The sequence below is a fragment of the Clupea harengus genome, chromosome 10 (genome assembly GCF_900700415.2).
Source record: "Clupea harengus chromosome 10, Ch_v2.0.2, whole genome shotgun sequence".
Taxonomy (NCBI): Eukaryota; Metazoa; Chordata; class Actinopteri; order Clupeiformes; family Clupeidae; genus Clupea; species Clupea harengus.
The window spans coordinates 26,114,776-26,127,275 of NC_045161.1; the positions used below are offsets into that span (position 1 = coordinate 26,114,776).

Below are 12,500 nucleotides of genomic sequence, written 5' to 3' on the forward strand. Positions count from 1 at the left end.
AACACTGGAAAAATGCAGACGGTGGTGGAATAAATAAATAATAATCAAAAGAAAGAAAAAAAAACCTAACTAACGAGGATTCCTGAATCAAATATAATTTTTTTCCTCCCTCTGGCAGGATTGTGATTCTCAGCCTGTCATATTTTTTACAATGTGGCAGTGGCAGCTTTGAATTCCTGTGCCATTATCCGAGGCTGCTAATGAAACACTGTACCTGTGCCGGCTTGATGCTTGATATGTTCTCCAGAGATCCCTGTCGCAAGCCAGAGAGGGCGAGAGGACGGTTTTATTTATAGTTCGTTTTAATGGCAACAGCAAATGTATTATATATTATATGTTGTCAGCCTCCGCCTCAAACGAGACCGTTACTGTACAGGGAAATTGCCATTAGATGTTTCTGTGAAAGTGGGAGTCAGTGTGTGTGTGTTTGTGTGTGTGTGTGTGTGTGTGAGAGAGAGAGAGAGAGAGAGAGAGAAAGAGAGTGGGTGGGTGTGTACATGACTGTTGCTTATGAAAGTGTGCCACAAAATATGTTGTTGATGCTTTTGTTGTTTTTTGCAGAAACAGGGTGGAAATTTAAGAGAGAGCGGAGTTTGTGTTTCCAAAGCTCTCTCCTCTTATCCTGATGAGCGCCTGTGAGCCCTGCTTGAGTGATTTAGAATGGGCTTGTGATCATGCTTGTGTTTTTGGCGCTCAGGGCGATACCCTGGAGATGTTGGGCGACCCCGTCAGCGGCATGGCCCGGTGCCCGTACGACCCCAAACATGCCAACGTGGCCCTCTTCGCAGGTGAGGGGCGGTTTGTTTTTCCATTGTTTGGGTTCTTCCACCACTGTCTGATTGGCCCGTTCTCTTCCCAGGACAAACATTACAGGGAGAGCTCTGGGTTCTATAACAGGCACTATTGTCAACAGGCAGTTACTGTAATTATTGTGTATAATTGCAGTGTTGCGTATGTGTGTGAGTGTGTGTGTGTGTTCAATTTATTTATTTATATTCACTGAAATTATAGCCTACTCTCTCTTCCCCATCCTTCCTTCGGTTTGTGTTTTACCTCATACCATGTCCCACTGCTCCTGATGTCACAGATTAAATGTGTTCTTTGTGTGTGTGTGTGTGTGTGTGTGTGTGTGTGTGTGTGTGTGTGTGTGTGTATGAATGCGTGGGTGTTCTGTGTGTGTGTGTGTGTCTGTTTTTTTCCTTCTGCCAGAGGGGAATCTGTTCACCGCCACCGTCACTGACTTCCTGGCCATCGACGCAGTGATTTACCGCAGCCTGGGGGAGAGCCTGGCTCTGCGCACCGTCAAACACGACTCCAAGTGGTTTCGAGGTAAACGTCGTCCAGCGACCCCCTCTTTCAGCCTGAGACATCAGCCCAACCGCTGATACTGCCACTGCTGCGGCTGTCATCTTTCTATATCGTTGTTATTTTTGTTCCTGTTGTCGTTGTTGTTTGTTTCTCTCCATTACGCTCAGTGGGAGCCTGAGTGTCTGTCCACATCACTTAGCTTCAGAATCAATAGCGTGGCGACCTCCAGTCAGCATTTAGCCTCACAGAGCAGGCATGGGAACCACAGCCACCTACACTACAGCCCTTCTCTACACACACACACAGACACACACACACACACACACACACACACACACACACACACACACACACAGACACACAGACACACAGACACACACACACATATACACTATACACATATCCAACCATACACATGCACGCATACATACAAACGCTCACACACACACACACACACACACACACACACACACACACACACCCTTACACTCACACACACACAGACAAGGGTCTGCTGTCCATCAGGACTCCCCCTCTGCATTAGTCTGTGTTGAACTCTCAGAGCCCCATTAGTCTGTGTTGAACTCTCAGAGCAGCCTTATTCCAAAACAGCGTTCGGTATCACACTCTGACAATGCAATGTGGGCATAAACAGATGTGTGAGTTTGTGGGGAGATGTGTGAGTTTGGCTTCTTGTCTCTACTATGGAATCTACTCAGTGCTCTGCAAGAATCAGGGCCTCTTATATATATATATATACTATATATATATATATATTATATTATATATAAAACATAGTTTTTTCTCTTATGGAGTGTGTCCATGCAGGTGTGGCTTGTAGTACCTGCCAGCAGAATGATAATGCACACACTCAGCCTTTAATGTCAGTATATGTCACTGGCAATCCATATTTGTCTGGCAGTCTTCCAAGGCTGCCTAGATCTGATAGCATTCACTATGAGCAGGAAGCCGGGATGGTAGTAGCAACTTCTTCAATGCCGCTGGAAGTTGTTGAGGAGATAGTGTTTTGCTTTAGTTTGTGTCTTGGGTGGGTTTCATATCTGGAATGAAAGGGTTTTGTTTTGGACTTTGTTTCTTTTCTTATTTGTTAGGCTCACTGTGTGTGTGTGTGTGTGTGTGTGTGTGTGTGTGTGTGTGTGTGTGTGTGTGTGTGTGTGTGTGTGTGTGTGTGTGTGTGTGTGTGTGTGTGTGTGTGTGTGTGTGTGTGTGTGTGTGTGTGTGTGTGTGTGTGTGTGTGTGTGTGTGTGTGTGTGTGTGTGATATGTTATGTTTGCGTGTGTCTCTATCAGAGCCATACTTCATCAGCGCTGTGGAATGGGGCCCTCACATCTATTTCTTCTTCCGAGAAATCGCCATGGAGTTCAACTACCTGGAGAAGGTAAACAGTCACTTTATAAAAACACAACTCTCATCTCCCACTCACCTGCTATCCCCCAGCCCCCACCCAACCACCACCGCTACTCGTGTTCAGAGGATTTTCAATCACATGTAATTACTTAACTTGAAATGCCAACTATGCCAACTATTTCCTCACCAGTGAAGGTTACATCTTTTGGAGTCTTTGCGCCAGCTATTTAATTTCCTATCTGGGGCCTTTCTAAGCAAACAAGTTAGCTATATTAGATTGCAGGGAGAGAGTGAGAAAGAGAGAGAGGGAGGGAGAGAGGGAGAGGGAGGGAGGGAGGGAGAGAGGGAGAAAGAGAGCTTTTCATCTCCAGCTAATCAAATACCTCCAGTCATGCTAACGTTGAAAATATGTGCTCATGAAAAAAACATAGTGGAGCAATAAGCGCTTTTTTATCTAATAAATTAGCAATTCATATTAGGGAGAGGGTGCTTACACAGGCTCTTTCCCCTGTCTCTTTCCCTGTTGATGAAGCTCAGTGCATTCTCCGTATCTCATTTAGTAGACCAGTCAGAGTGTATTACGTGGACACAGTAGACAAGGTCCAAACAGGCCATTTTGTTTTGACTCTACTGTCATATTCATTTTGCAGAACAAATTTTACTTTATTAAATAATGCTGCTCTTGCAGTGAGTTTTGTTGAGGATGTGTTGGGCTGAAATGCTTGCTGTATTGTCTCTGTGTGTGTGTATATCTGTGTGTGTGTGTGTGTGTGTGTGTGTGTGTGTGGGTGTGTGTGTGTGTGTGTTTGTGTGTGTATCTGTGTGTGTGTGTGTGTGTGTGCGTGTTTGTGTGCGTGTTTACATATATGATTGTGTGTGTATAAATGCATGTTTGTGTTTGTGAATGTGTGTATATGTATAACTGTGTGTGTGTGTGTGTTTAGGTGATGGTGTCCCGCGTGGCGCGTGTGTGTAAGAGGGACCTGGGGGGCTCTCAGCGCGTGCTGGAGAAGCAGTGGACGTCGTTCGTGAAGGCGCGGCTCAACTGCTCTGTACCGGGAGACTCACACTTCTACTTCAACATGCTGCACTCCACCAGCCCCATCATCAGGATGCACGACCGGGACATTATTCTGGGAGTCTTCTCTACCCCCTCAAACAGGTACACACACACACACACACACACACACACACACACACACACACACACACACACACACAATGTCATAATGTCATAATGTCAGATCATAATCACACACTTAGACAGAGCACACTATGCACAGAATCATACACACATAATGTATCGTACACAAACACTCCTTAAGCAGTATACACACTCTCTGACCAGCATTTTGGACTCGTTTTAAATACCAATGTTCTGTGCACATTTCTATACACTCCCACTAGACGCACTATACACAAACTCCCACTAGACGCTGTGCTTACATGACTCCAGATGTTGGCACCAACGCCTCTCAAACAGGTGGAACGCATACCCACTCCACTGCACGATATACACATTCAAATCACATCACACTCTCTGATGGGTACACACACACTCACAAGCACACACACACACACACACATACACATACACATACACACACACACACATACACACACACTCACATACACACACACTCACACACACACACTCACACTCACACACACTCACACAAACACACACAAAAACACACACACACACACACACAAACACACACCAGTCACTCACACACACACTCACCACGTTTATCTCCATCAAATTTCTCACATACGCCTGTGTGAGTAGCAGCCAAATATGCGGAGGGGTGGAAAAAGAGGCATGGATAAAGGATTAAGGAGAGAGAAAGAGAGGGGGGGGGGTGCAAGCAGATAGCTCTCTGTGTGAGACACTCAACACTCGTGGTACTGGTACACCACGAGACAGAGAGAGAGAGATAGCCGATATGACGGAGCCGAGGATCTTTTTTCATCTGATAGAAGAGGTGGAAGGAGAGGAGGAAGAAGGAGGAAAAGAGGCAGGAGGGAAGAGCAGGAGGAGGGCTGAGAGCATGATGAAGAGTGATGCGGCGGCTGAACGAGGGGGATGAACAAAGGAGAGAAGTGGCAGGGAGCCTGATAAACAACCCTGCCGCATGCACTCACAGAGAAATAGAGGGAGGAGAGGATTTAGACTGCAGGGATGTGTGTGTGTGTGTGTGTGTGTGTGTGTGTGTGTGTGTGTGTGTGTGTGTGTGTGTGTGTGTGGTGTGTGTGTGTGTGTGTGTGTGTGTGTGTGTGTGTGTGTGTGTGTGAGCGAGAGGGAGAGGGAGAGAGATGGAGAAAGTGATAGAAGAGAGAGAGAGAGGGTTAGAGTGAGAGAGAGAGAGAGAGAGAGAGGGAGAGAGAGTGTGTATTTGTGTGTGTGTATGTTTGTATGTGTATTTTCTTCTTGATTCTTGATGAAAAGAGAGTGGTGATTGTACATGTCACTATGTGCATACTTGTCCGTGTGCTTGAGGGTGTGTGTGTGTGTGTGTGTGTGTGTGTGTGTGTGTGTGTGTGTGTGTGTGTGTGTGTGTGTGTGTGTGTGTGTGTGTGTGAACCACTCAGAGAGGGAGGGGGTGGGAGTGTGTGTCCTGCCATGCAGATGAGGCATCAGGAGGGGTGTGAGTGGAGGCCAGAGCTCAGCTAATGCCAGCTCTAATAACAGCCCACACACACACACACACACACACACACACACAACCCGCTGCTGGGGTAACTAGAGCAGGAGGAGGAGGAGAGATGGAGAAAGACAGAGAGAAAGAAAGAGGGGGGGTGAGAGAAGAGATAGAGATAAGTGGACAGAGGGGACAGAGAGAAAGAAAGAGATAGACAGAGAAAAGGAGAGAGAGATAGAGAGAGAGGGACAGTGAGAAAGAGAAAGAGGGAGACAGAGAAAGAAAGAGATAAAGGGAGGGAAAGAAAGGAACCCACTCAAGGATGAGAAAGTCAATAACAAAACACCTGCACCAGTGGCTCCCCCTCTGTTGTTGCCTGGCGTCATCAGCTGGATCTTATCTGTGTGTGTGTGTGTGTGTGTGTGTGTGTGTGCGTATGTCCCACACACACAATATCCTCCCCTTATTATAACGGTGTGGGGAGTCTGAGAGGCCAGCAGTGAGATAGATGGTTTTACACGGCCACCAGAATGGCTTCCTAGATAACAGCAGGACCAGCGTGTGTGTTAGCCTGCTCAACAAGTGAGTTTGACCAGTGTGTGTCTGTGTGTTAGCCTGCTGAACAAGTGAGTTTGAGATCGGCAACAGCAGGCTGGATTATACACAGGTGAACACAAATACATACACACACATGCATACTTACATACATACACACGTGTAGTCACATTCTCTCACTCTCTCTCCCTCACATACACACATACACAGAGACACACACACACACACACACAGGCATACATACATTTTCACATATCTTCAATCTCTCTCACACACATGCACACACACACACACACACACACACACACACACACACACACACACACACACACACACACACACACACACACACACACAACCACACACACACAACCACACAAACACACACACACACACACTGACTCACACACTGGTATACACAAACACAAACACACACGTATGCACTGAGTTTTTTACTACACACACAGAACTGAACCACACTGTAAAAGAAAAATAGCTTCACTGTCTCTGTGTGGTCCCTCCCCAGCCCATCCCATCATGCAGTGCTGCTGCCGCGACTGCTGTTCCGGTGGCTTCCGTGGCCCTCTAAGTGCTTGCAGACAAATTGCTTTCTGCAGCGGGTGGCGGACACAGCAGGGGTGTGCAGGAGAGGGCATTTTGAACGAGGGCCAGTTTTTTTCTTTACACGCTAGTCAAAGGAGAAGGAGACAGAGGAGGGGGTTGTTTGTGTGTGTGTGTGTGTGTGTGTGTGTGTGTGTGTGCGCGCGCGTGTGTGTGTGTGAGTGCACACACGTGTGTCTGTGTGTGTGTGCGTGTGCGTGTGTGTGTGTGAGTGCACACATGTGTGTCTGTGTGTGTGTGTTGTGTGTGTGTGTGTGTGGTGTGTGTGTGTGTGTGTGTGTGTGTGCGTGTGTGTGTGAGTGCACACACGTGTGTCTGTGTGTGTGTGTGAGTGTGTGTGTGTGAGTGCACACATGTGTGTCTGTGTGTATGTGTGTGTGTGTGTGTGAGTGTCCACACGTGTGTGTGTGTGTGTGTGTGAGTGCACACACGTGTGTCTGTGTGTGTGTGTGAGTGTGTGTGTGTGAGTGCACACATGTGTGTCTGTGTGTATGTGTGTGTGTGTGTGTGTGAGTGTCCACACGTGTGTGTGTGTGTGTGTGTGTGTGTGTGTGTAAGTCCCTGTGTGATTCCTTACCTGATGTCTGACATCTGGGGATTGGCTGCTGCGCTCAGATTTTTATAGGGAGGGAATGTCTGGTCCAGACAGCGGGAGTGTGTTTGACATTTCATTAGCCTTTAATGAGCAGAGAGAACTTTCATAACTTTCCCTTCATCTGCAATTTCTCACTCTTCAGCCCCCTACCCCCTTCACACACAAACTGCCGTTCCTTTTGAGGAGTGTTAAAAAACATACATCTTTCGTAATTTCGCTAAATTTGACAAAAACAAATTCTTGGTCAACAACTTTCACTTATAGAAACAATTTCTCTTTTCATTCACGATTACCAGTCTCTTGGGTTCAACGTGAAAGCTCTCCATTTCCATAATTTAGAAAATGAATGCTGACACGAACAAATATCTCGAGTCTGGGCTTTTCTAACCCACACTGGAGGTGAACTGTGATTAAAGTAGAGATATATTCCCTCATAGCTTACGGTGTGTTGTGGAATTACTCACACTCAAGACATATCGTGGAATTACTCACAAAATAAACTAAAATAAACAAAACATGACAAATATTCCATACGCATGGAAAATAACCCCTGAAGATCCATTTGGTTTGAAATTCTGTAAACAAATGAGTGTAAACAGGGGTTTGTCACGCTTTTGGATGTGCAGCATATTTGTGCTGCAGAGTCTGTGGCGGCTTTCTGAGGCTTTTCTGCTGAGTGTGGGTATTAGGCTGGCGAGGGTCTTTTTTTCCTGCCTCTCGGCAGCGGCCGGGCAGTTGCCTTTCCACAGCGGGCCCCCGGCACTCCGGAGGTCACGGGAGATAAAGGGCAGGCGGAGGCTGGAAATTGGTGTGAGTGCGCAGGGGCAGCAGGTGAACAGTAGCAGGCCTCCGTGGAGGAGCTGGAGGAGACTGCCTCACTGCAGGGTCAGACTAGAGGGAGGGAGGGAGGGAGGGAAAGAGGGAGGTAGGGAGAGAGGGAGGTAGGGAGAGAGAGTCAATACTGAAGGAAGAGAAAACAAACGTTTACAGACAGAGTGATGGATTTATATACATACATTCATACATGCATGCTTACATTTGTACGTAGATAGATAGATAGATAGATATATAGATAGATAGATAGATAGATAGATAGATAGATAGATAGATAGATAGATATATAGGTAAATAGATAGATAGAGAGAGAAGATGAAGAGGGAGAGCAAGAGAGATTAATTGAAGAGAGAAGAGTGAGAGACATTTTGAAATTAACCATGGAGAGAGAGACAGAGAGAGATAAAGAGAGAGATAGATAGAGAGAAAGAGAGATGGTTTGAAGAGGTCTGGAGATGGGAGGATGGCCACACTGGGGGCCTGAGGGAGGGTCCTTCTGTCAGCCCTCGAAGGAGCCACCAAGGGAGCAGGGGACGTTTCCACGGAGACGCACGCTGCAGCCGCACGTGTTCCCCTGAGTGCTGCGTTCACAGAAGGGTGGCTAGCGGGTGGTCGCGTCTCAGCGAGAGAACAGCGATCAAAACATGACAATACATACCAATTCAGTCCCACTGCCAAAATAACACAGCCTCCAAAGTGGGTCAGTGATTTGAACAGATCCTGGGAAGGACAGGTTAATCTGAATGTTGTCATAACAAAACATGAAATGTTTTTTTTTTTTTTAAACAGACAAGCAGTGGTCACCCCCTACATTTCTGAGGGTGAGTTCTCAACCTGTGCGTAAACAGCAGTGAATCTGGATAAAGCATTTACCATCCGGGGTGTATATCATACACAGGGCCTCGGTGCAGAGCGCAGTAAAAGCTGAGATTTTAGAGCCCAGCTCTTGCCTCAGGAGGATGTCCGAGTCCACCCCTCTCCTCTCTGCTGAAATCTCGCTCCTCTCATTGGTTCTCATGTGTCAGCAGCACGGGGGCCACTCACTGAGAACTGTCAGAGTGCCGGCTGCAGTCAATCCACTTTGACAGGCTTAAACCCACACACACACTCTCTCACACACACTCTCTCACACACACAGACAGGAACAGCCATATACACACTTGCTCGCTTGCACACAACCACCCACATACACACCCAAACCAGGAAAAGACACACACACACACAAACACACACATGCACACACACACGCGCACGCACATGCACGCACTCACACACACACCCACGCGTGCACACACACACACACACACACACACACACACACACACACACACACACACACCTGCAGTGGAGCTGACTGCAGAGTGAAAGCAGGGCTTCAGTCAGCAGAACGTCAGAGCAGAGTAGTGCAGAACTGACCTCACACAGCCCAGAGCCAGGGCAGGTAGACAGCGCCAGAGAGAGACAGACAGCTCCAGAGAGAAAGAGAGAGACAGACAGACAGACAGCTCCAGAGAGAGACAGACAGACAGCTCCAGAGAGAAAGAGAGAGAGACAGACAGCTCCAGAGAGAAAGAGAGAGACAGACAGACAGCTCCAGAGAGAGACAGACAGACAGCTCCAGAGAGAAAGAGAGAGAGAGACAGACAGCTCCAGAGAGAAAGAGAGAGACAGACAGACAGCTCCAGAGAGAAAGAGAGAGAGACAGACAGCTCCAGAGAGAAAGAGAGAGACAGACAGACAGCTCCAGAGAGAAAGAGAGAGACAGTCAGACAGCTCCAGAGAGAGACAGACAGCTCCAGAGAGAGACAGACGGCTCCCACACTCTCTGGGTAAAATTAGCAGCTCTTCACCTTGCAGTTTATCAGCAGCACATTTTTCTGTGCCAAGTGGACCTGGAAAAAAGAGACAAAAACATGGAGCTGGACCAAGCATCCAGCTCTAAAAGCTCTAAAAGCCGACCCAGATCGATTACTTTGGGTCCATGCCTGACCAGAGACAGAGCAGAACCAAGTCAGAACCATACCCCCCCCAGTATCAGCTAGTGCTTGAGCTAGCTAGCTAGCATCATGTCAGCTATCCTCTTCCTGAGAGGCCCAGTTATTGTGCTCTGGAGTACATGTGCAGTCTGGCTACTTAATTGCTGTCAGGACAGCAGTGATGGCAGATGGGAGCCACTGCGCAGTGCTGCTCTTTACCTGGCATCTGGTGCCTGTATGAAGGCCTTGAGCCATGTCTGAAACATGCTGTACCTCAAAGCAATCTCCCATAGATTAGCATTAATACCATATCTGGGCCATATCTGTTATTTTATGAATACAGACATTTGTATTTGAACTTTAGCTGACCCCAGAGGCCCAGAGACTTAACCAGAGAGCTATGTTACTACAGTACAGCAACATACATTTTTTAGGGATTTTTTTACATTTTTCAGGGATTTTTTTACGTGAGATATTGGGACATGGATAATAAATGAGTTGCAACCAAATACCAACAGATCAAAGAAAAGAAAATATTAAGGCAGTATGTTTACAAACTAAGGACCCCTTTATGCACATTAAAGGGTGATGCAAGATTTAAAGTTAAGATGAATAGTGATAGTGCTGGGAGTTTGCCCAATAAGCTTGTGTTTTAGCACTTAAGCAGAGGTCTACGAGCATCTTTATATATCAAGGCTCTCTGTTTCCGTGGTGACACTTTACTTCAACCCGACGTAACGTGTTGTGACAGTTGGAAAAACTTGTCTTACGTTGTCATGACAGTCGATGTGACCGTTGTAATGGTCAAGACAGCTTTCAGAATCTTTGATACTAGCCTAGGTCAGCTTACAAGAATGTGCCATACAGTAGGTTGTCATGGTATCCAAAGTTCTCAGAACAGTCGTAGCAATTACTGATCAATATGGAAGTATGGATAGAAACACGGCACTCTCATGTGCTTGGATATCGACTGTGATGATGACGACTGAGAGTTCCAAGTAAAATACTTCCTGTTCCTGTCAGAGTTCCCAGAAAGAGGGAGGAAGAGAGAGAGAGAGAGAGAGAGAGAGAGAGAGAGAGAGAGAGAGAGAGAGAGTGGGAGGGGTGGTATCTGGAGGAATAGGCTGAGTCACCTCGCCTGGCTGTGTATATTGTGCTCAGAAAGAGAGCTTTTGTCACACTGAGCCAGGGACAATCACTCTCCCCTCCTCTCGTCTTCTCTCCTCTCCATGAGGACAAGGCAGTTCTGCTGGCAGCAAGTGTGCTCAAGCTCTGAGTCAGACTTCCTGCCAGTGACTGACTAGACTCTCGGGTATGCATACCAGTATGACGAGCAAAACGCTACTGCGTAGGATGCGCTGTTCAGCACTAGTGGAGCAGATGTTTCTGCAGCGGCAGCCTCAGTCTCTGCGGGTGAGGGAGTTCAAGAACACTCCAGAACGCGTCGCGAGACGATCCGGGAAATTAGCGAGTTCGCCGCAAGTTCTTGACGCACCCCGTTAACACGGCACTTGTGTAATTCAAATTGTAAAGTGTAATATTCTTTTTTTTTTCTTGCTCTGGTTTCGTCAGGCTGTGATTGAGGGGGAGTTTTCACTTTGGGTGAGGTGCTTTCATTTGCGATGAGGTGAATCCTGAACATCCTCAAGCTGTGCTCCCTGTGAGGGCTCGGGGCTGGCGGGCTCTTATCTTAGCCCACGCGGCTGTGTTTATGAGACTCGCAGAACAACCGCAGCATAGGCAAAAAGCTCAGACAGTATTATTAATGATTGGCCCTCAACCCAAACTGTGAAGTTGAAGTTATTGTTAAATTAAGTTTCCCTCTTTCTCTCTTTCTGCCACTCTCTCTCTCTCTCTCATCTCCTCTACCTGTTCTCTACCATTTTTTCTCTGCCCCTCTACCCATCCTCTTGTTTTCTCACACTCTTTCTCACACCTTTCTATCTCTCTCACTTTTTCTTTGCCTCTCTCCCTATCCTCCCCCCCTCTTTCCCTCCTCCCTCTGTCTCCCCCCTTGCAGTATCCCAGGCTCAGCAGTGTGTGCCTTTGACATGGAGCAGCTAGCTGGTGTGTTCGAAGGCAGGTTTAAAGAGCAGAAGTCCCCTGAATCCATCTGGACCCCCTTTCCCGACGAGCTCCTACCCAGACCCAGGTACCGACCCGAGAGGACCATTTAAACGTCCAAAAGGAGACAAAGCATCGTTGTGTACAAGCGCTGTCTGTGTCTGACTCACTGCACATCTGTTTTCTCTCAGGCCTGGAGGTTGCGCTGGCCCCGGCAACAAGTACAACTCCTCCAACGCCTTCCCGGACGAGATGCTGACCTTTGTGAAGACCCACCCCCTGATGGACGAGGCCGTGCCCTCATTAGGTCAGAGGCCCTGGATAGTGAGGACCATGGTCAGGTGAGGCTCATCTCTCTCTCTCTCGCTCTCTTTTCTGCTCTCAACAAACACCCCTTGGATTTCGAAAACACCGGTTGTTTATTGTTGGAGCGCAATGCGCCCCCCCCCATGCTCATCCCCCCATCCGTACGGCATATCTGTCCGCGGGGAATGTCAGCCTGTAGGCCCTGGCAGCTGGAGATCGTCATACCCCGCT

The 12,500-nt window shown here is 47.5% G+C and overlaps 1 protein-coding gene across 2 annotated transcripts in view; it reads left to right on the forward strand.

Moving 5' to 3' along the window:
* The window catches only part of sema6bb (sema domain, transmembrane domain (TM), and cytoplasmic domain, (semaphorin) 6Bb), a 108,870-nt gene that overhangs the window by 75,056 nt on the left and 21,314 nt on the right, over positions 1 to 12,500 (forward strand). For both annotated transcript variants that reach the window (XM_031574595.1, XM_031574596.1), the window contains exons 7-12: positions 698 to 788; positions 1,210 to 1,329; positions 2,619 to 2,707; positions 3,621 to 3,838; positions 11,920 to 12,051; positions 12,155 to 12,304. In XM_031574595.1, the coding sequence (XP_031430455.1) occupies positions 698 to 788; positions 1,210 to 1,329; positions 2,619 to 2,707; positions 3,621 to 3,838; positions 11,920 to 12,051; positions 12,155 to 12,304 (800 nt within the window). The remainder of the gene's footprint in view (positions 1 to 697; positions 789 to 1,209; positions 1,330 to 2,618; positions 2,708 to 3,620; positions 3,839 to 11,919; positions 12,052 to 12,154; positions 12,305 to 12,500) is intronic.